At 44.7% G+C, this 26,856-nt stretch overlaps 1 protein-coding gene across 7 annotated transcripts in view; it reads left to right on the top strand.

The window, feature by feature from the left end:
• Mettl24 (methyltransferase like 24) overlaps positions 1-26,856 on the top strand; it is a 130,289-nt gene that overhangs the window by 26,932 nt on the left and 76,501 nt on the right. For 4 of the 7 annotated variants that reach the window (XM_030245130.1, XM_006512765.4, XM_006512767.4 and 1 more), the window contains exon 2: positions 20,611-20,751. The exons of 2 other annotated variants lie outside the window; for them this stretch is intronic. Coding sequence is in view for 4 of the 5 variants with exons in the window: in XM_006512765.4 (XP_006512828.1) it covers positions 20,611-20,751 (141 nt within the window). In the remaining variant the exon portion in view is untranslated. The remainder of the gene's footprint in view (positions 1-20,610; positions 20,752-26,856) is intronic. One more of the 7 variants, NM_177793.3, reaches the window with a different exon arrangement.

A 26,856-nucleotide genomic window follows, 5' to 3' on the forward strand; every position in this document is an offset into this window, starting at 1 on the left:
TAAGAGTACAGATGTGTGCTATCGTTGCTGGCCTTACATGAGTGCTGGGGCCTTGAACCGGCCCCATGCTTTCTAGGGCCTTACTCACTGAGCAATCTCCCAGCCCTATAGAACATATTTTTTAATGTAAAATTTGTGCTGGGATATTTAGAGCAACCTTATAACTTCCAGAAATAAGAAACCACTCAAGTGTCTCTTAGCTGATGAATGAACATGTAAAGTGTGGTTTAGTCAATCCAACAGAACTTATTCAGGAATTGAAGGGAGTGAGGTGCTGGTGTGTGCTAACATGTAGATGAACTTGGGAAAACTGTGTTAAGTGAAAGAAAACACTCACAAAAATATCACATATTCCATGAACCCCATTTTAACAAAATTATCCACCAATGACAAGTGTACAGTCAGAAGGTAGGTGTAGGGAGGAATAGAAATGGTGCTCTTGGGAACAGCTTCTTTCTGAGAATATTCTGGAAGTGGCAGTGATTACACAACTTGTGCCCATCCAAACCCCGCTGGACTGCACACTTCAAATGGCACATCTTGTGGTATGTGGATTGAAAAGATTCCTAGAAGCCCACAAGTGACAGATGTGAAGTTCCATTCTCTGCCCTGTTCAGATGAAGATAAGCAAACCCCGAGAGGGCCCGAGTCACCCCAGCCTGCTGCTGCTCATGGATCAGCATGGTCAAGCGCAGCAGGGATGTATCTGTCTGTCTGTGTGGCTCCCAGGATGTGTTTGCCCGTCTGTGTGGCTCCCGGGATGTGTCTGCCTGTCTGCGTGGCTCCCAGCTTGGCCTTTCAGAAGTTCCCACAGCTCTTCAGACCTAGCAACAATTGCAGGCTTTGGCACATCCAGTTCTTTGTTTGCAGATGAAGGAGAACCTCAAGGTTCCATTGTTTTGAGCTTGCTGGCAATTACTGCTCCAGATTTTGGCAGGAAAGATGGTGGGGAGCACTATGGTTTGCAAAAGAAAAAGAAAAGGAAAAAGAAAGAGAAAGAGAAAGAGAAAGAGGAAGAGGAAGAGGAAGAGAAAGAGAAAAAGAAAAAAAGAAAAAACAGGTATCAGCATTATAGCTCACTGCACCTCTTAGACCAGCAATTTCTTTTATTATCCATCAATTAATTTATTCACTTTACATCCTGATTGCAGCCCTCCTCCTCCCAGTCTTCCACTCATTCCTCCCCACTCCCTTTGTCTTCTGAGAAGTGGAGCCCCCCCCCCCCCGCCACCCCCCCCCCCCCCGTACAGACTTCCTGTGACACATCAAGTCACTGCAGTACTAGACCACCCAGGTCTTCTATGTACATTGGCTTTTTCTCCTCTTCCTCACTCTCATCCATGTGATTTCTTTTTGTCTTTGCAATGATTTGTGAGGTGGTCCAGACAAGGCTTTCTACCTTACAAAGGCTTACTCTTTTGTTACCCTAAGTGGGCCTTATGTAGTGCTGTGTGTACAGCATTCATTACTCTCTTTCCATCAACAGGGAACCTGGTTGCGTTTCTGGTTCTATATGAAATAAGAGTGTGAACCAGGTCTGCTGAGGTCAGATTTAAATCATGCCTACTCTCTATTATCAGTTATTACTGTTGAAAACCAAATTGCAGAAAATTGGTTGATTTCTATAGAATTCAGGTTCTATATCAAAGTGAAATAGCTAAGATATTTTCCAAAGCAACCAATATATTTTAGAGTTTGGCTTCAGCTATGTCTTTTAGGTAGAATTTCAAGTATGCCTTACACTGCTTAAAAACAAATTTGGACTGATTATGTAATTATGATCGGGAATGTTCTTTTGGGTGGTGAATATTCATTTTGCGCAAAAATAGTAAGAAGCTGGCTTATTTAACTAATGTGCACTTAAAGGACCCTCAGTAAGGAGCAGGCAGCCACATGAGTTTTGAAACTGAAATGGCTTGAATTTATTTGGCTACCTTGGAAACAGAAAATTGTTTTGGAAAATCTGATGCCCAGGTCTTATTCTTGGACAAGGAATGTTCTTATTTACAAAAGCCGAGCGAGCAGGGCAGACTGACACTTAGCACACGCAGCAGCATCCAATTCTTCCTTGGGATGGTGATGCACAGAGGCGAAACCATGAAAACACTGTATTATCCGTCTGTATAGGTCTTACTTTTACAGGTAATATGTGGTACTAAGAGTTAAATAACATGTGTGTTTGGTGCCGTCATTAACTTCACAGTAAAACCAAAAAGTGTTTCTAAGGTTTGTTTTTAATGCTTTAATAACAAAACCACACAGACATGGAAGGAGTTGGAAAAGGCACTTTGGAAATTCAATTTTCTATGTCTTTTATTCAAGGAATTTTTAGGTTATAGCTATTTTGAAACCAAAAATTTTCAACTTAAAAATAGAAGTGAAGAAATAGGAACAGATTGCAGTCTTCAACAAAAAGTAAAAAGAGAGTGGGGTGGGGGTGGGGGATTCCGCAGAGTGGAGGACTGACAGGGAGCACTGGTACTTGGTCCTCCTCTGATGTTCCAGAGTGGAGGACTGCCAGGGAGCACTGGTACTTGGTCCTCCTCTGATGTTCCAGAGTGGAGGACTGCCAGGGAGCACTGGTACTTGGTCCTCCTCTGATGTTCCAGAGTGGAGGACTGCCAGGGAGCACTGATGCTTGGTCCTCCTCAGATCCTCAGGGTGCTGCCAGTGAACAAGCAGTGAAGACATGGGCTGAGAACACAGCTGTGCATGTCCATATTTATTTATTTATAGTTACAAATTTGTGACAAAGATGGTTTGATGAAAGCTGTGGAAAGCATTGCTGAATATTGAACATTACACACAAATTTATGCACATTAACATATACATTTATACACATACAGTTTACACACACAGCTCACATACATGGAGCTTCAGTTAGGGAAGTGCCTTCATGAGATCTAGCTGTAAGGCATTTTCTCAATTAGTGATCAAGGTGGGAGGTCCCCTTGTGGGTAGGAACATCTCTGGGCTGGTAGTCTTGGTTCTATAAGAGAGCAGGCTGAGCAATCCAGGGGAAGCAAGCCAGTAAAGAACATCCCTCCATGGCCTCTGCATCAGCTCCTGCTTCCTGACCTGCTTGAGTTCCACTCCTGACTTCCTTGGTGATGAACAGCAGTATGGAAGTGTAAGCTGAATAAACCCTTTCCTCCCCAACTTGCCTCTTGGTCATGATGTTTGTGCAGGAATAGAAACCCTAAGACACACACACACATGCATACACACACACACTCATACATTCACATACACACACATGCATACACATGTACACTCATACATTAACATGCACACACATGCATATACACATTCACTCATACATTCACATGCACACACATATGCATAAACACACTCACTCATACATTCACATGCACACACACACATGCATATACACATTCACTCATACATTCACATGCACACACATATGCATACACACATTCACTCATACATTCACATGCACACACACATGTATACACATGTACACTCATATATTCACATACACACAATGCATATACACGTTCACACATACATTCACATACACACTCACATGAATACATCCTCTCATTCACATAAGCACACCCCAACACATGCACAGCCACACTCTCACATACTCAAATACTCACACATTCATTCACACATATTCTCTTACGCACAACTCACATGCACAACCACACACACACACACACACACACACACACACACACACACACACTCAGCCCTGATTGTCCATGTCTTAGCCTAACACTCTCCTCCCCTAGGGGTGACCCTTCACAGAAATCCCTGGCTGGGTGAAGTAATTAATTTTGTTGCTCAGGGGTGAAGGCAGTCGTGACCCTCCCGAAGCTGCAAACTCTTAACTGTGGAAATGGTTCAGTATGACTCATGGGGGTTTCCAGAACTCAGACATTTCACCTAGTCAGGGATTTCTGTGACAGGTCTCTCCTCCAGGAGGTGAGTGTTAGGTTAAGATGGGGACAGATAAGGTTGAGAGGGCTGGCTCCTTTCAGTGAGAGGGCCCCTCCCCCACACAGCAGGAATTTCTCTTCCGGTGTCTCTTCACTGTGGGCGGGGCTGAACTGAGTGACACTCCAGAGGGGTGGAGCATGCTGCTGTGAAGCATAGCCTGCAGAGTGGGGGCCATGCCCGGGCGGGCTTGGCCCAGCTAAGCATTCCCTGGCTCTATGACACGCATCCATGCCCGGGCTAGCCCCAGCTAACCACTCCCTGGCCCTGTGACACGCATCCTACAGATGTCCAGGGTTGTTTACCTTGGCCTCCGTAAGTTACACCGTCAAGAAGAGCTGTATTTTCTTGTTCGAATAGAAGCCACTGGCCTCTCCTTGCTATTGATTTTTGTGTTATTTCATTTGTAAACAGCGCTTGCTCTGTGCTATAAAACTAGTCAATGCTAAGCAAATTTTTGAAGGTTGAAAATTCAGCTTCTAGTGAAAATAAATATGAAGGAAAGCATAGGCCAGCTCTTCCATCTTGTGCACATTCCGATTTTTGTTTCTATTTCTCCAGTCTCACACCTATACTGGGCTGGCATCTTTCTGTGCCGGTCAATAGCATCGCACCATCTCTGACTAGGTATTTGTGCAGTGTCTCCAACTATCCAGTTATCACGCTGAGTCAAAGCCCTGTGTCGACAATCACCCACTGCAGTAATGAGGTCAGTTATAGAAGAGATAAAGCAGTAAATCGCAAAACACACACGCACGAGGTCTGCTTTAGCTGCAGATGTGCCTGTATATTAACCTGCCAATATTACTTTGCAGCCTGTCTTACAAAAATCCATCGAAACTCCATCTCCCCACCCTTTCCAGTTGGTTTCTTCAAATGGAGCAATAGCTTGACACCTGCGAAGCAGTTTAAGTGCAGAATGCTTTGAGATGGTAGTAATTAAAATATTCATTCACAGTCCGCTAATCCATACCTAATATTGCATTCTAAAAATTGTCACGGTGACACAGTTCCTGCCAGAAGCAACTTAAGGGAGGAAGGGCTTGGCTTGGCTTGGCTGGTTGCTTGCGGTTGCTGTGCATCACTGTGGGGAAGGCATGACAGAAGTCCACCGCAGTGAGAGCCTGCCAGAGATGTTGCGTACACACGTGGTACCAACCAGCAAGCAGAGCACTGGGGTGGGAGCAGGTGGCTGTAACCCTCCAGGCAACATCCCAGTGACCCAATTCCTCCAGCCAGACCCCCACCTTCTAAAGGTTCCTCAAACAGCACCTTAAGTTGGAAGCTTAAACGCATGATCCTGTGGGGGGACATCTCACAAACCATAAGAAGTACCTAACCTGCCCTGATTTCATTTTTATACCAAAAGAATCTGTTCTTTTCCTGGACTTGCCTAATGACCAGTTAAGCTGTCATTTCCAAAATCTGTCAAACTGGTATGGACTGGTCTGGGAACAAATGCGATGATTGCTAGTGAAAATAAACAAAGCTGTTAGCAGCAGGGGTTTACAGCAAAGACACTTCGAATGTCAGGTCACTGATTTTGTGGAGATACTAGTGTTTCTGTGGTGGTGTGTGCCTATAGCCTCAGCACTCTGGAAGCCAAGACAGAAGGATTGGAAGCCAGCCTTTGGCTACACACAGTGTGACTGTATCTCAGCCCTCCCGGTCAACCTCTCAAAGTGTTTCTACTATAATGTATAATGACTAGTATATGAGTGTTTAATTAGAAAAGAAAAGAAAAGAAAAGAAAAGAAAAGAAAGAAACAAATTTCTGGTTTGGTGATACTGAGGACCCCAGAAAGTCACCGTGCCACTGAGCTACAGTCCCAGCCCCATAAATCTGCTTAAAATATTCATGTGTGAGCATGTTCGCATGTGTGTGGGCACATGTGTGTGTGCACGGATGTGGCATCCCAAGGTTGATACCAGCAGTGTTTCCTGATTACTCTCCACCTTGTTCACTGAGGCAGTGTTTCTGCCTTGAGTCCAGAGCTTGGCAATCCTGCTAGTGTGTGTAGTAAGTGAGCTTGCTCCTGGGATCCTCTGTGCTGAGCAGCTGCCATGCCCACTTGCCATTTCCTGGCATTCTGGGGACTTGAACGTCAATCTTCATGTTTGCTGTGTGGCTGATAGTACTTCCTTTGCTGAGCCATCTCCTTGGCCCACAAGCGCTAATCTTTCATGACATGCTTTAAATTCTCAAAAATACTTTCTGTAATTTCTCCTCAAAATTTTGGCTAACTCTAGTTGTCATCCTTGATTTTTCTTTAAATTAGTATTTTTATTTATTTATTTTTTTTATGTGTGGGTGCTTCATGCCTGGTGCCTGAGAAGGCTAGAAGAGGCCGTTTGCAACCCCTGGAATTGGAGTCACAGGTGATTGTGAGCCACCACATGGGTGCTGGGAATCAGACCAGAGTCTTCAGGAAGAGCACACAGTGCTCCCTGTAACTGCTGAGCCATCTCTTGTGGGGCATTGGGCTATGCACAGACAGCCTGGTTTCCAGTTGAGGCTAGATGTTGAACCCCTGGTGGTGATAAATTCACTCATTCTCTCATGTCTCCTGGAACTCTGGCTCCTGTAGAAGTTACAGCCCCCACAGCTCCCACAGCCCCCATAGCCCCCACAGCCCCCACAGGAGAAGCATGGCTAGCAGTCACATAGACAATGTCCCAAGTTTCTGACCTTCAGGCTTAACTCCTTCCCAGTTACCTAGCAACAGTAAAGATAACAGGATACAATAAGAGGGGCTGCTTGGCCCTACCTCACTCTCTTACTCCTCACTCTCTTGCTCTTAGTGCCCTTACTCTCCTCTCACTTTCTCCTTCTCTCTTTCTTACTCTCTAGCCTTTCTTCTCTCTCTCTCTCTCTTTCCCCCTTCTCCCCTCTTGGCCATGGCCGGTCTCTCTCTTTCCACTTCCTCTCCTTTCCCCCTGCCTTTCTACAATAAAGCTCTAAAACCAAAGACTGTCTCTGTTCATCAAGACCCAATGCGCAGACTCTCACCTGTGTGAGAACCTCTCTCCCTCAGCCCTCTCTCCTGTAACCCTGGGGCTACAGGGTGTCGCTCTGGGCCCCTGGTTAGGGGCTGCCCCTTGTCCACCCCTCGTTGAGTGGGGTCAGTGACTTAGATGCCCACCCAGGGCTGAGTGGAAAATGTCTGGCAGCCCTCCCAGAAAGCGTCAGTCCGCCTGCCCAGAGCATAGGAAGAACTCTGGCCGGACGTGGGCTATTCGCTCTCCCCATTTCTTCCCCTACCCCCTTTAGTTCCCACAATCTCTCTAGACCCTGATTTTTATTTTTATGTGAGCAGAACTGAATCAAGGACTCTCAGATTTCACAGCTTATTTCTGTCTGAGTAAAAGCAGTTATATTTAGCTACTTTAAGGTATTTCTACAAAGCCAAGTTAGTGAATTCTCCTACCCTGCCCCCAAATTAATAAAAACGCCGTTCTCAACTCTGAGAGATGTATCATGCTCTTTTCTCTCTGGCATTTAAACTAATGTAAAAATGTCCCTTGGAACCAGTTCTGTGGGGGATTGCAAGGGACATGTGGTGTCTTCATAAGGCTCCTAGTTAAGCCAACTCCCCTGCATCAGATCATACCAAATAGTACAAAGTGAGAGGCAAGAAGAATATCAGCAAAGCATCTGCCCCACGTAGTTTACTTTGCACATAGCAGAGGCCTGAAAAACTAGGACTCTTAAAAGCAGCTTGTGACTAACACTGGACCAGAAAGGATAAGCCAGCTTTGAACCTAGTACAAGTTAGTGAATTCTCCTACCCTGCCCCCAAATTAATAAACTAATAAAGAAGAGGGAGGGTCCTGGACAGGAGGGGAAGCCCTGGCTCAGTGTGGTATAAGCCAGATGCACTTAGAGAACAGATCACACAGTAGGACTAGTTTTGCCACAGAAATTTCCTTATAGGTTCCTTCAGAGTGTGCCCTAGCTCCTCTGTGTCTTGACTCTCAGTTGTCCTTGGCTGTATTTCTTTTCTTTCTCTATCTAAGAATCCCAAACAGCCCATTGTTTGCCTGTTCCCTCTATTCAGTCTCTAAAGGTGTGGCACTGGGAAGATTCTGTGACCATGTGGCCATCTCAGTAGTAAATGTCTTTTACCCCCTCAGTGCCTGTCAGTCAGGACAGGCTAGGTAATGCTGCAGTAACAAACATTCATGTGGATTTCAAATTTAAGAGGGTTTAAAACAACTAATTTTATTCCTCACTCTTGCTACATATTCAGTGTGGGTTGGAGAAGGCGATGAAGCACACAGTCTCAATTGCTGCTGTCATTCAGAGGCTCGTGTGACCCTGATATCACCATCCATCAGCACGGCCTAGATCAACTTAACCCTCCCTTTTAACTACTGAGCATTTATTATACATAACGTTGTCAGATGCATGGGCGAGTTTCTTAGCATGCCCGCTATCTTATGGATAAACAGTTTTACAAATTTGTTCCCACTGCATCAATGACTGTGTGAGTGCAGGCCAGCCACTGTGCTTTTCCTGCATAGGCCCTTCTGAAGTTTCTAGTAGCTTGGCCTATCTATAGGATCAAGACAACCATGAGTGGGGAGTTAGAACAGAGCCAGCATGGAGGCAGGATGGCGTAGAGAGCAAGTGTGGGGCTAGCCATTTGAGTTCCACCGCTGTCTGCCACCTCCTCCTTGGGACTTGGGTTTGTCACTTTGCCTCTTGCAGGCTCATTTTCTTTGATAATTGTGTGGAGGACATGACACAGTGTGCTCTAGGTTATGTTTAAGGCTCCTTTCAAGACAATCATTCTCTTCAAGCATAACGACTGTGCCTTCTATGCTCTCTAAAAATTGCAGTTTTAAAAAGGATTTTAAGCCGGGCATGGTGGCGCACGCCTTTAATCCCAGCACTGGGGAGGCAGAGGCAGGCGGATTTCTGAGTTCGAGGCCACAAGTTGTTTTCTTAATTTTATTTTATTTTTTGAGATCCTCGTGCATGATCCACCCTCCCTCCCCTCTCCAATCTCTCCAGTGCCCTCTCCTCCCAGACTCATGAGCTCTTCTTTAATTATTATTGTTACTTATGTGTGTGTGTGTGTGTGTGTGTGTGTGTGTGTGTGTGTGTGCACATAAGCCTATATAACCCACCGAGTCTATTTATTTAGCTTTGCTCATGTGCGCATGCGTCTGAGGCTGAGCACTTGTGATTGGACGGTCCGTGTAGGAGTCCCTGGGGAAACTGGGTCGGGCTGTGTCAGAAAGCATCGAGCTGTGGGACCAGGTGGAACTTCCCTCCGTGTTGACCCGCCCACTCGTGTTTTCATTTTGTTAGTCTTGTTCAGGCAACCAAATTGTTGAGAGTTCGTGGTGAAGCTCCCCTGTCATACCTAGAAGACACGTTCTCCCAGCTGCTGACATACTATTAAGAACGCTTACAGTGCGGGTCGTGGTGATGCATGCCTTTAATCCCAGCACTCGGGAGGCAGAGGCAGGCGGATTTCTGAGTTCGAGGCCAGCTTGGTCTACAGAGTGAGTTCCAGGACAGCCAGGGCTACACAGAGAAACCCTGTCTCATAAAACAAAAAACAAACAAACAAACAAAAAACAACGCTTACAGAATCTCCTCAGCTTATATCTGCGCTATTTATTTGCGTAGTCTGTTCCTTCATTATTTCCAGTCTGCCGTGGGGAAAGGGTCTGGGTAAAACCCATAGCCAGCAGCAGCTTCACTTCCAACTTTGGAGAGGCTCATTCTCTTGTCGCAAAAGAATCCCAAGGCCAGATGTTACACAGCAGCAAGCTGATAATAGCAGACCCCCAGAAAGGCCTGCTTCCTTCAGCAATTCCTCATGTTCTGAGAGGGGCACTTAGTGAGAAAGAAATTTTCCTTCCATTTAGGTTCGAGGCTTAAGTGCTTTTGGATCCCGAGGCATCCAGCCAGCTTTGCCTGCCTTCTTTCACACGGTTGGCAGTTTCCCACAGAAAACCTTCACTGGGCTTTTGCTAATGTGTCAGCCACTATGATTTATAGTACATTCGGGAAGAAAAAATGTCCTATAAATATAGAATCATGCAAAGAATATCCTGGAAGCAAAGTCTTATCTCTAATTGTCAGGTAGGATTTCCCGAAGCTTCCAGGACAGTATGAGTACCTAAGGGCCAGAGGGGAATGGTGTGAATGCTATGAAATATGGACATTATAAGATGAGAAATAGTTCACGTGAATAAATGCACATTTAACACCGAGATATGCACACATGTACACATGCACAGTTATGTGTATCTGATGCCATTTTCAGAGGGACGTGACAGCTTTGTCTGTAAACTCATTTACCATGAGTCCTATTTCATGGTAAATGGTATGGGGCTCGGCTGGGAGCCTGTGGGCATTTGGTTCTCTCCCTCGTGCCTGTATGAGCTGTTCTCACAGGCGCCATCTTTGCTCAAGCATCGCCCAGTGTCTCCAGTGACTTCCATTGACAGCCTTGCTTCCTCTCAGTGTATGCACAGGTGGCTGCTGTCCCACTGTCAGCTGTGGCGGTGGCTGTGGGGTGATACTGCCGTTCTGTGTTTCCGAATATCGTGCATGCATTGCATTGGGTGCAATCCTTCTGCCAAGATCCCCAGACCTGGTGGCTGGGGTAAAGTTGCATCTTGTGTTGAGTTCAGAACAGCAACATGTCTCCCGGTCTAGATAAGATGTGAGGACTTAAATAGTTGAGAGCCAGCAAAGAGACCGTGGGAAGCCCTTGTGAACCACTGTGGGTCCTCATGAACCTGCAGGGGTTGCAGGTACTGAGAGGAAGCCCCACTTCGTTCTCTGCTTATAACCCTTCCAGTTTTCTTCTTCATGCTTACCCCATACAGTGACTTTCCTGCCCTTCCCTCTTGCCCACTCATTTGGACGTTGTTTTCTTATATGCAGACCTCCATCCTAAGAGGATAATGTTTTCAGGGAAGGTGGCTGTTGGGGGATGCTGATGGGTTTTTTTGACTGAGACGTGGACACAGCAGATTGATGTTGATGTGAATGATGCTAAGCTCCTAGAATTCGGGGACCCGACATGTCATGAAAAGGTTGTGCATGCATGTAGAGGGGTGTGCATGTGTATGCACGAATGAGAGAGACAGACACACAGCAAAAACAATCCTGAGGATTGCTTATACTTATTCTTTGCTAAATTTTTATTTGCTTTCCTAGGCAAACATTTTAATATAAACTTACCTCTAAAAGAAACAAAAATCCCCCTCCTTCCCTAGTTGGTATGCATGCCACCCTAGTGAAACTCCTAATTTGACATTTGAATCCCCACTGTATATGCAAATAGTAAATAGCATCTACATTATGCAAACTAGTAGAAACCTCTGGCTCTCTCTGGATCTATCCTAGGTATTTGGCTTCTCTTTTTTATGCCTGTAATAAAACCCAGAAAAACATGAGGTTTTATTCTCTTAGCCTTCCCTTGGGGTGTTCAATTGGAGACATTTCAACGTGCACAGAAAATGCAGGGAACTTAAAGATGTCTATTCCGTAGTAGGAAGAAAATCCTACTCTAATTTGCTTGTCTTCTCTTTCCAACTTAGCAGAATAACTTTGAAAATAAATCTAGAGTGTTTATTTCTCCTTCTCCATTCCTCCATCCTCCCTAAAAGTTATCAGGGCCTGCTTGAGTTATAGTGCGCTAGTTCCCTCGTCCCTTGCCTCCCAACCCACACTCGGTGTAATGATGCTGTGGTGGCAGATTGATGGAGTGAGGATTTGAGATGCCTCTGTGGCTGTGGATTTCAGCATGTCTGATGCTGCCGCCAAAGGCTGTTAGCAGACTTGGTGGAGGTGAGGTGGGCTTGGGCCTCATAGCGAGTATCCCAGGGACTCTACCCTGTGACCTGGATTGCTTCTGTGTGTTCACACTCAGCCCTGATGGCTACAGCAGTGACTGACTCAGCTTTCTTGCTATTGTCTTTAGTTTTAGGTGGATTAGGATGTGCATGGAAGTAAAAATCCTTTCATTTTGTGATTTTACACAAGCTCACCTGCATGGGGGTGGGGTGGGGGTAGGGGTGTTGACCCTAAAGCCTCACACACTCTAGTCAGACTCCACCACTGAGCTGTATCCCCATGCCCCTTGTGTGGAGCTCAGTGAGTGTTTCTCCTGGGAGTTTGCTGAGCCCTTTGCTGCTTTAGATTTATGTATTTGTCAAAACTGGGAGCCTCTTAAGTATGATTTGTTTGACTGCTATTTTTCTACCCTGTGTTCTGTGCCTCTGGGATATCAAGGCTATGAGTGTTGGACCTCTTGGTATTATCATAGATGTCCCCAAATCTTAAAAGATTTACATTTAATTGTGTGTGTGTGTGTGTGTGTGTGTGTGTGTGTGTGTGTGTGTGTGTGTGTGATTATACCTTGAGTGTCAGTGCCCTGAAGAGGTGGAAACCCCTGAGATGGAGTTACAGACAAGTGTAAACTGCCCACGATGGGTGCTGGGAACAGAATGTGCATCCTCTGTGAGAGTAGCACAAACTCTTAGCTGGAGGCCGGTGCCCACACCTCAAGCTCTTTTCATCCCATGACCAGCCCTTTTTGTCTCTCAGTTTTCCTTTCTATTGCTTCATCTGTACTCTCCTGACTCATTCTGCTACCGAGTGCATCCACTGAGATTTTATGTTAGTCGCTACATTTATTGTTTTCTGTTCAGAAATGTCCATTTGGCTCTTCTTAGCTCCATGCCTGGGCTAAGTCTTCTCTTCCTTTTCACTGGTTTCAGAGGCACATCCTTTTATAACAGTTGCTTGTCAGTCTCGGTCAAAGCATTCCCACGTGTTCTGTGCTGCAATTGGAGTCCAGGAATTGTCCTTTCTCATCGTAGCTGGGAGTTTTCCGATTCTCACATGCTCAGTGGTTTGGGATTGCATCCTGGACGTTTTGAGTATAATCTAGGACCTCTGGGTTGTAAGTACTATGAATAATAGTGATCTATATTATATTACATTATATTAAATTATATATTCTATTTTATATTCTACATTCGATATTCTATTATATTCTGTATAGAGTATATTCCACATTCTATGTTCATTATTTATACATATTCTATATTATGTATTCTATATTTTATACTTTATATCCTCTAGTCTTTTACATTCTATTCTCTATTCATTATAATATGGGACCTTCCTCATTGGGCTCAGGCATAAAATTCCAGCCAGCTTTCCATGGTTTTATGGGTTAAATATGGAATGTGCCCCCAAGCAATTTGTTGAAGGCTCTTACTGCTTTTAATATTCTATCTTTATTTAGTGCATTTGTTGTTGTGATTATTATGTGTCAGGAGGAATTTCTTTTCTGGTCCAGTCTATTTGGAGTTCTGTAGGCTTCTTGTATGTTCATAGGCATCTCTTTCTTTAGGTTAGGGAAGTTTTCTTCTATAATTTTGTTGAAGATATTTGCTGGACCTTTAAGTTGAAAATCTTCATTCTCATCCACTCCTATTATCCATAGGTTTGGTCTTCTCATTGTTTCCTGGATTTCCTGGATGTTTTGAGTTAGGATCTTTTTGCATTTTGCATTTTCTTTGCTTGTTGTGTCCATGTTTTCTATGGAATCTTCTGCACCTGAGATTCTCTCTTCTATCTCTTGTATTCTGTTGCTGATGCTCGCATCTATGGTTCCTGATTTCTTTCCTAGGATTTCTGTCTCTAGCATTGCCTCACTTTGGGTTTTCTTTATTGTTTATACTTCCATTTTTAGATCTTGGATGGTTTTGTTCAATTCCATCATCTGTTTGGTTGTGTTTTCCTGTAATTCTTTAAGGGATTTTTGTGCTTCCTCTTTAAGGCCTTCTACCTTTTTAGCCGTGTTCTCCTGTATTTCTTTAAGTGAGTTATTAATTTTCTTCTTAAAATCCTCTACCAGCTTCATGAGATACGATTTTAAATCTGAATCTTGCTTTTTGGGTGTGTTGGGGTATCCAGGACTTAAAGTGATGGGAGTGCTGGGTTCTGATGGTGGTGAGTGGTCTTGGTTTCTGTTAGTAAGATTCTTACGTTTGCCTTTCACCATCTGGGGATCTCTGGAGTCAGTTGTTATAGTTGTCTCTGGCTGGAGCTTGTTCCTGCTGTGATTCTGTTAGCCTCTGTCAGCAGACCTGGGAGTCCAACCCTCTCCTGAGTCTGAGTGGTCAGAGCACTCTCTGCAGGCAAGCTCTCCTCTTGCAGGGAAGATGCACAGAGGTCTGGAGCTCAACTCTGCTTCCTGGCTGAAGATGAAGGCCCGAAAGGGTCCCTGTCCCAGAAGCTCTGTTGCTTCTGCAGCCCCCGGGCTCTCCTGCGCAGACTGGTCTCTGAGGGACCCAGGATACAAGATGGCTCTCTCACCTGCTCCAGCAGTCAGAGCCCTCCCTGGAGGACACCTCTCCTCTGATGAGGAAAGTGCACAGATGTCTCGTGTTGAAGGTCCTAAGCTGGTGACATTAGTTCTGGACTGGGGGGCAAGTCTTTGAGAGGCATCTTGACCTGACCTCTTCCTGCTGCTCTGCTTGCTGGCCTCTATGTGAGCACTCTGTGCCTTCTCCACTATTATGCTCTGCCTCACCAGACCACACACCCAGAAACTGGCCATGGGTCGAAAGCCTGTGAGCCAAGGTGAGTCTCCTCCAAAATCATTTCTCTCTCTGGTACTTGGTGCTGGGATGAGAAACCGTGTAGATTGTAAGCTCTATGTCAGTCATGTGTGCTACGCGTCTGTAGTGTGTTTCTGTCTACTCATAGGCCTGTGCCTACGTAGCCAGTCTGGGATCTGGGCAGGGATCAGCCTGTCTGGACTGAAAGGCCAGGGTCAGATCTCAGTGTGTGCTGGACCTCATAAACTACCATGGCATTTCCTCAGCTGATATTTCTTCCTGGTGGCCCCAGTGACATCTAGTTCCTGATGGCTTCTAACGCTCTGGACAGAGGTTTGAGTTTTAAGAAGCCTCACGCTTTTGTTCACATTTCTTCAGGCTGGACCTCAGTGCAAGGCCATTGAGGGGTGAGGGAGACACAGCGCCTTCCAGGAACTAAGCCTCAGCTCAAATCACAAGCTGCTTTTTCTCAGAAGATTTGTAGCCTTTTGACCTCAATTTTCACTTTTATCAGTTCAGTGGAATTGCCTTGGAGTTAGGATACAAGAATGGAGACCAGGAAAGGCTGGGGGAACGGGTGGCTGTCTCTGGGGAGCAGCAGCTGCCTTCCTTCCCTGAGTCTGAGGGGGAGGGCTTCTCTGGCTTCCGTCCCTGCTAGCCGGCCTGAATGGGGACAGGGCCATAGCAAAGAACAAAAGAGTTTACCATTGACTCCATTGTGCTTTGAAGTCTAGGCTTTCCCCGACATCTGCCTGCAAGCATTTACTTGTCTGTGTTTCTAAAGAACGATTCTTTGTTTCCCATCCCTCATTGTGTGAACTTGGGGGATGAGGACACACTTAGCCATCTATCTGACCTATACCTGAGACTCAACTCTCATTCCAATATTTTTGGTAAGGTATCACTCACTACAAAACGTATGACTGACCCTTACTTTTACTAAGTCAGGGCTGAGTCTGAGAACCAAGGCAGTAACAGAAGAAGGTTTTTGGAATTCTGGTATCTAAGAGCAGCATAGCTTGTAGAGGCCTGATGCCCATCAACCCTCAGGCAAGGCTGGATTTATGTTCCATCCAGATACTACTGTGTTTCCCCTCCCCCAACCACTCCCACCACCCTCTTTTCTCTCTGAAGAAGAATAAACAGTTTCCTTCATTGGTCCCTGCCCAACAACAGATGCTCTCAATTACTGCAAAATTGATAAATAAATCTATTTTACTTGTTTTGGTTTGTTTCCCCAGGAAGCTTTGGCTTCTCCGATCAACACATCAACACACGCTCAGTTCCATATCCTGTTTAGTTTGAATCAAGGATGTACAAGGCGTCTCTGTCCTTTGGCAGCCACCGTGCAGAGACCCCATTGTTAGCTCCCTCTCCTGGTGGAAGATGGCTGGCTCTGAACCCTCAGGGGCCTGGCAATGTGCCTTTGGGAATACACTGATAAAAACAACCCCCAGTACTCCATCATAGCCAAAGAACTGGCCATTTAAACCACCCATTACATGACCTCCCAAAGGAACAGGTAGGGCCAATAGAAATAAAATATTCCCTTTTTGTTTGCTTTATCTTTCCTCTACCTGTCCCAGTTTTTAAAAGGCTTGCATAGAAGCTGCCTGTACTGCTATGCCCAGTGACATGTGCTTATAAATCCTATGACTTGGGAAGCTGAGGCAGGTTCGAGGTCAGTATGAGCTACATAGTGAGTTTAAGAGCTGCCTGGGCAAGACAGTGAAACCACAAACCACACCTCAAAGGCCACAAGTTCGCTGTTTTTAGTTTGACACTTTTCTCATGGGCTGCATGAGATTGTGTATGAGAGTGAGAGGAGGCTTGTGAAACAGAAAACTGTTATTCTAAGTTTCTAGACAACGCTTTTGCAAGGCAGCGCTGATGGCTTTTTTTCTAGGTCAAGGGTGGGACTACTTTAAAAAAATTTTTTATTACTACTAGTTTAGCTCAAGACCTTTGTCTTGAATTAATGATTGTAGGCTGGCAGGCAAAAAAATATTTTAAAGGATTGCTTTATTTTTTTCATTATTGTTTGGGAATAAAATCTTAGAATCAAGCTTCCTGGCTCTAAGAGATCCAGTTCCGAAAGAGAGAGAGAGAGAGAGAGAGAGAGAAAGGCAGGCAGGCAGGCAGGAAGGAAGGAAGGAAGGAAGGAAGGAAGGAAGGAAGGAAGGAAGAAAGAAAGGGAGACAGACAGACAAACAAAATTTAATGTTAAGGTAATACTTGATTAAAAATATCCCCAAGCTTCATATCTGTGCTTGGTACAGGCTCATGAAGTCGGACCCCTTGTTTGTTGCACGGGAAAAGCCTTTTTCATTTGAAAAGCAGAACCACAAATGTCTGCAAAATAGCAGGGAGGATGTGAGATAGCTTCTCAGAAAACCTTCTGTCGTCCTTGAGCTTAATGTTTGGAATTCTATGTTTAAAAAAAAAAAGCATTCTGCCTTCCTTTTAAGATGTAAACCTTGAAGTCCTGCTAGATGGGTAAAAGATTGCTGTTCCCTTTTCTGAGGCATCCAGGAACTTGCCCTCCCGAGAAGCTCACGTGATAGGAACCCCACCCATCACTACTTCTAGTGAAAGCCTGGTGTCTGTCATACAAAGCAGGACCACGGATTTTTAAAGGTCTGCAGGGGCTTCGATCCTTGGGGGTGGGCTCTGTGTAACAACTCCTTGTAATGCTGTGCTAGCCATTTCCACACAGGCCCGTGGGCCGCAAACACACAATACGAAGTGACTCTGCGCACTGCCATCTGCTGCTAAGAGACTGTTTACCCGCCTTGGGAGTCCGCTGATGGACAGAGGGCTCTGGGAGTCCACAGCCCCACTGCCTAGGAGTAATGGAGGTGGTGTTGTTGGTCACTTGATATTTGAAGCACACAGATAATAGACACACAATGCACCCTGGCATTTAGGAAATTGTGTGGAGCAAAACCATCATCATCTATTTTTTTAAGAAAATTATGGGTTTTCCTCTTTTGAATTAAACTTGCCTGGGTATTTGAAGGTGCTCATAGAATTCCATTTGTGGGAATTTGGGAAAGGCATTGTGTTGATGTGGAGAATTAAGATGAATGGTAATTGAAAGAGAAGATAAAAGCGAGTGGTTTCCATGGGGAAATAATCACGACCTGCTGTCAGATTGATTCCAATAAGAACACTGCTTTATGTGAAATGTTTTTTAAACAGCTAAACCAAAGCAGTATGTGAGAGCTCATCTGAGAGCGTGTATTGCTGTCTGTGTGCTGTTATTAGACCTCCGTCTGAGATTCCTTGACGTGCATTATCCACCAGCACAGCTGTGTTTTAGCTTCTTTGTGGTCAACTCTCAGCTGGAAATGAGGAGTATCAGGTTGCAGAAAGATAATCCTATATTTAACAAGATGGATTCACAACTACCAATGTGTGAAGTAACTCCTGTGTGCTAGCCCTGGCTTAATGCTGGTGCTGAGTCTGACGTGTCCCTGTAATGTTTCCAAAACACCTTGCTGCGTTTGGAAGCTTTTAGCCATAGAAATTCTTCCCTGTGATCTGTATCCAAATTTTTTGTGCATCTTTTGTGAGTAATCCTTAAAGACGCCATTTCCTTGTGCCCCTATTGTATCCCATAGAGAATTCCATCAGAGACCCTAAATAATTTCTTGCATTTGTTGCATGACACCGCTGTGCCTTGCATTAAATGGAAAGAAACATACCCTGTAGGCATGAAGCACAAATGCCTACAGAATAAATAAATGAATGAATGAACTTTGTTTCAAACCTTGCTTCCATTTCACCTCCACTACTCTACCATCTGGGACCCTGGGGGTGGATGTGATGGGCAGGGGGCGGGGAAGGGGGGACTGACAGCAGGGGCCAGTCTCAGTTTTCCTCTCTGTGGATTTGGCTCACAGAAGGCAGGAGACCATCGGATGTGGCAGATAAGGTGATATATGTAATAGATTTGGCTGTTTTCCTTTCTTAAAGTCCCTCTCCATACCATTTCCCCAGAGGGTCCTCTGGTGTCACCTGTCATTGTTATCACCGTAATTCCTTTTTACCCTTAATTCCTGCCTACAACTTTGTAAACGGTCTCTTTGTGAAGTTCTCTTCAGTCAGTCAGTGTGACAGGTCCCTGACTGATATTTGCCTAAGCCACAAGATGACAACGTTGGCTAATGTAGACACAACAGTTTGGCTCTCTTGCGTTCTAACTAATAAATGGCCTAGGAGAGATCTATGAAAGTGCTCTGTCTGTTTGATGCAGGAGAGAGTGTGGCTGGGCCTGAGGAGGTGTTTGTCTTTAAATGTGTTTAACTTGTAACTTCAGAAACCGTTCTCTGAAAGGAATGACTCTCTTAAATGTGTTCCTATTTCCTTTTCAAAGTCATTATGTACAAATCTGATGTCTGCTCCTAGCCATGATATCTCCTGGGAAAGTTTACATCGTATTCAGTTTTGTATTTATCCTTGCCTGGTCCATGCTGGTGCTTGATAAATATTGACTGACTGAATGGTAATTAGCATCTAATAAGAGAAGAAAAAAATCAATACAGGCATGGAAGGTGGATTGGATAGTATTCCTTGACGCTCTGTGCTCTCCCTTCACAAGACAACAGCTATAAGACATGGCTGTCCTCAGAAAGGCAGCTTGGAGAGCAGAGTAGCTACATCTTTTTCCCCAAGTTAGAGTCTTTCTATGTAGTTGTCTTAGTTTCCTTTTCTGTTGCTCTGATAAGAACCCTACCAGATGCAACTCTAGGGACTTTTGGCTCACAGTCTGAGGCAGAAAAGTCACAGTGACACATGGAAGCAGTGGGTCCCATTGCAGTCATAGTCAAGAAGCAGGCAACAATGAATGCTTGGGCTCAACCCACTTTCTTCTTTGTGTGTACTCTTTGATCCTAGCCTTGGGAATGGTGCTGCCTGCTTGCCTTACTCCTTCTCGGTTCAGTTTCATCCAGAGTCCCCTGGGTGACATCTGAGGGGAGACAATCACATTTTTAAAAAGTGTCTCATGACCATCTTGTTTAAATGTTTCTGTTGGTTGGGGGTGGTGGTAGTAACAGCTCTTGCCACTGCCTGGAGAATAATGTATGTACATGAATGGTCTTTCTATCTGGTCCCCAGATCCTTCCTCAACATAAATTGAGCTAGGGGCCAACTTGATACCGTGCAGGATCTTCTAGTCTGTGACCACTAAAGTCTCTCTGAAGCTAGTCATTCACCATGCCAGCCCTTGGAAGGTCTTTTGCCCTCCATTGCTGTTGCTCTGTAGGCTGGGCCCTAGTCTACACTTGAAATCGCTGAGGTTCCTGGAGGTCTCTAAAAGGTGACTGTCTAGGAGAGGATCTATGAGTTCTACCAAAGACTTCCTGACCAAGCTTCCTTTTACCTGCAGACATGCCCATTTATGCTTCTTCCAGCCCACTGCTCTCCCTCGGTCTTTCTGCTGCCCACCCATGCTGTGAGCAAGGCTCAGGCCCCATCACTAGCCATATAGTACTGATAATACCTCAGATTCTCTGCTGACAGGTGTGAGCGGTCTCTATGTGCTAGAAAGCCATCCTTCTCAGCTCAGCATCCTTGTCCCACACACCAGCTCAGCAGTAGGTCTCATTACCCATCTCTCTCAGTGCTAAGAAAGATGACCAAAGGCCTCAGTGTCTCTTCCACCATGCACCTCAGCTTTTTGGTGCTGTGACCCCCAAAACTGTTCTTTAGGGAACAGATTCTTGAAACTCTAACCTTAGAAAGCAGTAACAGGTAATGAGCATTCCTCTCTGAGTGTGAAGGGGTATCATGTATCCAGTTGCGTTAAGGTCCTTTCAGGTGGAGTCAGGTAGAGTTTGTCTTTAACTAGACAGTCCCCAGGGGCCATTGTCACTGGCTTCTTAACTTGGCCACTGGACATCTCCTGTGGCTTATGCTGCCTTCAATGACAACAGTGCTGGGCACATATGCTGATACCTTGGCCTAACCTTGTATTTCTTCTGTTCTGCCCAGATCCTGAATCTTTACAGACCCACTGTGTTCTCTGTCCTTCACAGGGTTCCCGATGGCACATAGAGCTCCAGCCATGGGCAGGCCCTTCTCGGTCCCTGGATGAAGAGGCCTCAAGGTTCCTGAGCTACATCAGTACCACTCAGGTTGAGTTTCAAGCTAAAATAGGTTTGGGAATAATGTCAAAGGTACTGACCAACCATTGCAAGGAGATTTTGCCATCTAGGTCCTGGGAATTTTGAGGAGCTCCTGATGGGAGCAGGGTAGGGTCCCCTGTTGCTACTCAATTTTTTCCACACCCATGAAGGCAGGGAAGATAGCTTCTGTTAGCCTGTCATCTTCCTAGATTCTCACCAATCTGGAATGTTCTAATGATTCATCCCCATGTGTTTTAAAGAATCACTTTAGAAAATTGCTTTGGAAAGCCATTTGAAGAGACAGATTTGTCCCTGTGAGTAGGCAGTCAGGTATGTCACAAAACCAAACCATCTTCTTTCCCATTTGGAAGCATCCGGCTGTATGCTTCCCAGCCATGGGCTCTTGGCAACCAGGCTGTGATAGGCAAGGAAAACGGAGGCTCTGAGAAGAGCCACGAGAAGCTAGTGACCCCAGCGCTCACTTCCCTCTCCTTGGATCGCCCTAAGTCATCACTGAGCAGCCCCAGTATGGATGGCTTTCCTCACAGTGGCAGCTCCTGCGCAGCTCCGGGAGTGAGGCAGAGTCCGGTCCTGAGGAAGCAAGAGAACATTCATTAAAGTGACTCTCAGGCTCTTGACACATTAATTAGAAGGTTCACTGTCACGTTGCCCGATCCTAGAGAAGGCAGATGTAAGGGGGAGATGAAGGCCCGAGGGATGCTTAGCCCTGGACTGAGAGGAGGAGGAAGGTAGAACTTTCCGAGCCTGGGAACTGAGCACAAGGTTACCCTAAGAGGCCCCCTGGGCACAAGTGGCCTGCGGGAAGGGGTGCTGGATGCTTATTTTCTTAAGTCCACTGGCCCTTACCGCTGCACTGAGCCTCACGGCAGCAAAGCTCACCGTAAAGGATGAGAAAGAATATGGCCTTACTTTGAGACAGATTCTGGCTGTTTAGCCCAGGCTAGCCTTGAACTCCTCCTGAGTGCTAAGGTCGCAGGTGTATGCCATCATGCCTGGCTTGTTGCCAGAGCTATAGGAGGTTAGTTTAGGTTAAAAATCTTACTTCTTACATGATGCAGCAAAACACTTATAGGAATTTTAATACTTGTCCCCGAGACATGGAAATAAAAGCTTGTGGAGTTAATTGTGACTGATAGAATGATAAATCAGTTCTCGTGCTTTATAGAAATTTATCTTATTTTGGCTGCTTTAAATTAATTTGGTGGATTTACCCAGGCTTAATTAAAATACTGAAATTTTAATTTCACAATTATGGTTTTAGATGAAGGATAGAATGCTAGATCTCTTAATTACAACCTAAAAACACTCTTTAAAAGCCTGGAGAAAAATTAGAGGCATTAAATATATAAAGTGAATTTGAAAATGATGAGCCCCATCCTCCAACATTAATTTATTGAGCACAACTCTCCAAACCCTACTTTACATGTATTTTGAGCTAATGTTGCTTAACTTTTATGTGTTTACTTGCAAGATGCACTTTGGGCATCCAGTGGTCATTTCAGACTTCACTTGGGGCTTTCTCATGAGCCATGGTCTGAAAGGGGGAAAGGTCTAGGAATAAGAAACACATTCTGATGTGATATGGGCTAATGCTGGAACCTGGACCATTGATTTTGCCTCTGTGACTGTCCCTGTTCTGATCCCAAAAACCTTGAGGTTGGACCAAATGCTTCTAAGATCTTCTCCATGGCTGAGAAAGTAGGTGAGGGTGGCTATTACCCAGGCATTCCTGAGCAGCTATGTGGCCAGGCAATTCTGAAGGCAATGGGCTTGCAGTCTTGGCCTCAAGGAGCCCAGAGATGAGTAAATATATAATCATTAGACAGCTTGAGAAGATCCATAAGCAAGAGCGTGTGTTTGAAGCGGTGAGAGAAAGATTCTTCCCACCTCCATGTGCTGTGGGCTCCATAGCAGGATCTTAGTTCCTAACTGATACAAGAGCTGGGAAGTGCAATACAAGAGCAAATGACAAAGTTTATGCTGAACTCAGTGGGTGTCTTCATAAGACAGTGCTGCTCTAAGACATGGCCAAAGCACAATGCTTTCATGCTTTGCACATGGAGAAAGAAAGGAACTTGGAAAGGAACAGGACAAATGGATTTCCTCTAGATCCAGGCAGTAAGTTCTAAGGATGCTGCCAGGAGATTTGTGGTGGAGACCTCAGCTGCAGGGATGGGGCGGGTGGGGCAGTGAATCTAAGAGCTAGTGGACAATGAAGAGATGAAGGCGACTTAAAAGTTTATTCTGTCTTATTGCAACCCCAGTGACCAGGAGGATTCAAGGCTCTTCCCCAGCATCTGCATGGGACGGCCACCCCACTCAAAAGAATCTGTATAGCTTGTTACATATAGAGGGAGCCAATTGCTCCCTGTGAAGTTATAGTCCCTTGAGAGAGTGCAGTTTGAGGTAATGATTGTACCAGGTTGGAATATTTTGAAATGATATGGCCCGAGTTCCTTTCAGACTCAGTGGAAGGCTTTTTGTCCTTCAGAAAAATGTGACAGATTGCAGACCTCTCAATGGTTTTGTAATCAGGAGACATTTTATCCAGGTGATGGCTTCCAGGTGGGAGCCGTCATAGATGACACTGATTCTCCGTTAGATTCTTTCACTAACTATTGCTTCCGCCCCTTCTCTATGCAACACGGAGCTTTGCCGATGCCTTTGTGACTTATGCCTCATTTAGAAATCATGTTAACAATGGAGGCCTGCAAAACTTGCAGAATATTAAAGTCACTGTTACCTAAAATTTTCTGTTAGCAGCAGTGAGCCACTGAGTGAATTCCACCCCCATCTTCCTCTGCTGCTTTAAAAAACAATCCCTCAAATCTATGCTCAAACTGGTACAGTAAAGGCCAGCACTTGATAAGCTCATGGCTGAGTTTTTCATGTGTCAATCACCTACCCAGGGCCTGGCACTCTCTCTCCCGGATCTCAAACCTTAATAAAATGCCCTTCTCAAATGGCAATTAAGTAAGAGGGGTGTCTCTCCGAGGTTGAGCATGTGGGTGGGCGTTAGACAGTCATGGGTGTGGTACCCTTCTGCATACTGATGACCTTGGTGGCATGATTATGGTCCTGAATTTTTATATTTTTATTTTTCTTCCTTCCTTCCTTCCTTCCTTCCTTCCTTCCTTCCTTCCTTCCTTCCTTTCTCTCTCTCTCTCTCTCTCTCTCTCTCTCTCTCTCTCTCTCTCTCTCTCTCTCTCGGCTATGGCATTTGACCACAGTACACAGAGCTTCAGGTTCAGGTAAATTAGCAATATTGTTTTTCATAATATGAGAGGCCCTGATCACACTACAGAGTTCTGCATGAATAATTCGGTGAACTGCTAGCAGGAAACAGTTAACTCGTGGGCACTTGCTCTGTTCTGATGGAAGGCTCCAGAGCCAGCTTCTTAGGGCAACCCCCACACCATATGCCTCCAGGAAGCAAGGCTTTGAGTACAGAGTTCATCTAAGCAACAGTAGCTGTTTTAAATAAGAAAAATGTTTTAAAAATCTGTTTTTCTGACTATTACTACCCATCTATTATCTGTTATTTATCCAATTACCTATCTGTACTTGCAAAAACAAAAACAAAAACCCTTTGAAGTCAGGCTGGATACACAGATTAGAACTTTGCAACCATGTATCAATAGTATGTATTATATTTGTGCTCTCCCTCCCTCTCTCTCTCTCTCTCTCTCTCTCTCTCTCTCTCTCTCTCTCTCACACACACACACACACACACACACACACACACAGAGAGAGAGAGAGAGAGAGAGCAAAAAAAATTCATTTTTTGCCTTTGAGCCTTTCAGAAATAATGTAACCATATAAAAATAGAGTGAATTTTTAAGGGATTCTTGTCAAAACTCCTCAAATATTAAGAACCTCTTTGCCACATTCTATTCATGAGATGGTAGACTTGCTATCCAAACTTTTGGGATACAAAACGAAATGGAAATGTGTTAGACCTCTTTAAGCTAAATAAATAAAAAAAAATTCACAAAACAATTTTTTCCTGGAATCTATTTGCTTCTGTTCAGACCTAATTTACTTTATATGGCTAAAATTACAAGGGAAATTAGGCAGGCAGAGAGTATAATTACTTCAGCTGGAGCTTAGCTTGAAGTTGCTGTCCTCGCTTATTTTGTTTGCAAGGGAGTTTTTGAAACCATGGCTATAAATCTTAGCCAGAAAATTTGAAAAAAAAATCAATATTTAATTATTTTTTAAGAGCAAAGTTTTATAGAGGACTTCTAGTTATTTTCCAAAAATGAATGTCCGTCGATAAGATGGTTAATGAATGGTTAAAATTGGATAATTCCTGTGCTGTATCTTTTAGATAAGACAAGAAGGGGAGTGGAAAAGAGTGTCTCTCTGATTAAAATATCTGTGCATGATTAAATCTTAGAATAAGGAAAAAATGTAATCAGATAAAGTACAATCCTTATAGAGAGGACTCTACGTTAGTAACTGTCAACCTTCTTAATGTTATAACCCTTTATCCTCCCAACCATAAAATTATTTCATTTCTCCTTCATAATTGTAATGTTGCTACTCTTATGAATTGTAATGTAAACATCTGATACTCGGGATATCTGATATGTAATCCCTGTGAAATCCATTCAACCCCCAAAGGAGTTGTGACCCACAGGTTGAGAGCTGCTGCCCTTGACCGTGTGGCGGCTCAGGAGGAACCACTGGCCCTATAAGCCTGACTCGCTCTCTCCCAGAGTTCCTTACTTTGAGAGGCCTCTGGTTAATTGTTGGTGCCAACTTCTCTGCCCTTTGTTGGGGGTCAAAGAGGGTGATGTCTTCACTTGAAAGCTCTGGCCCAGGTCTAGTCTCTTTCCTTAACATTCTAAGGTTCGGGTGAGAAGACCACGTTGGCTCTTTTTTTCTGGGGCTTTATAAAAGGCCAAACCCTCCAGTAAACTCAAAGGGCCGCCTTCCCAAGGAACATCTCCCTGCCCCACTGTGGGGTGTGTGAGAGAAAACTTATTATACTACGGGTTCCCCAGGGATCATGATACCTTGTGAATCCGGAGTGGAACACAGAGTGTAACTTTTTTTTCTTTTTCCTTTTTTTCTTCTGCAAATAAGGTGATTTGTAGTGGAGGAGCCGTGTTAACCATCACTTACATGGAAGTGGCCAGAGCAGAGTTTTGATGCCATCAGAAAGGCAGTAGGAACATACCCTGTGTGTCATTGTGGAAAGGCTTAGAGAGAAGTGTCCACAACAAGTGTCTTATCTTCAGAGCAGGGCACTGCCCTGGAGCAAAAGGCTCAGGCTTAGGCAGCCCAGGACCCTCAAAAGTGCCTCCACTAAGCAGCCTCCTGGAAGAGGCACAGCACAGAATGGAGCACGGAGAGCTCAGGTTTAAGACACAGCAATTTTTCTATCAGTGGACCAGCTCTGACCAATTAGATTGGCAACAACTCTGTCCTTGGGTGGGTGAGGAAGAGCAGCAGGTAGGCAGACAGAGGCAGAATTTCCACTTCTGTCTGGCCAAATGGGGAGGATGGATTGTAAAACCAGAACACTGTACTCCGTTAACACACGAGTTCCATAGTTGTTGCTTGGGAGAGGACTCAGTTCCATTTTCCGATGACTAATTTCTTCTTTGAACAGTGGCCGGAGACAGCGAGGTGGAAAGACACTGAGCTGAAAGGAGAGAAACTTGAGTGCTTTTCCTTGCTTTTGCTGTTTTGTTTTGTTTTGTTTTGTTTTGTTTTGTTTTGTTTTGTTTTGTTTTGTTTTGTTTTGTTTTGTTTGTTTTGTTTTGTTTTGTTTTGTTTTTTGAGACCTCAGATCTCATGTGACTTAGGCTGGCCTCAAATTCCTTCCGTAGCTGAGGAAGCCTTGAAGTCTTCATGCTCCTGCCTCCACCTCCCCAGTGCTGAAATTACAAACACGTGCCACCACGCCTGGCTATTTTTTTGCTTTTGTTTATTTGTTTGGAGATTTTATTTATTTTTATTTCATATATGAGTGTTTACTGGAATGTATATTTGTGCACTGTGTGCATGCAGTACCCCTGGAGACTAGAAGAGGGCGTTGGATCCTCTGGGACTGGAGTCTGACTATTGGTCAGAGCTGATCCACTGATAGAAAAATTGCCGCATCTTAAACCTGAGCTCTCCGTG

Source organism: Mus musculus, chromosome 10 (genome assembly GCF_000001635.26).
Source record: "Mus musculus strain C57BL/6J chromosome 10, GRCm38.p6 C57BL/6J".
NCBI classification, from domain to species: Eukaryota; Metazoa; Chordata; class Mammalia; order Rodentia; family Muridae; genus Mus; species Mus musculus.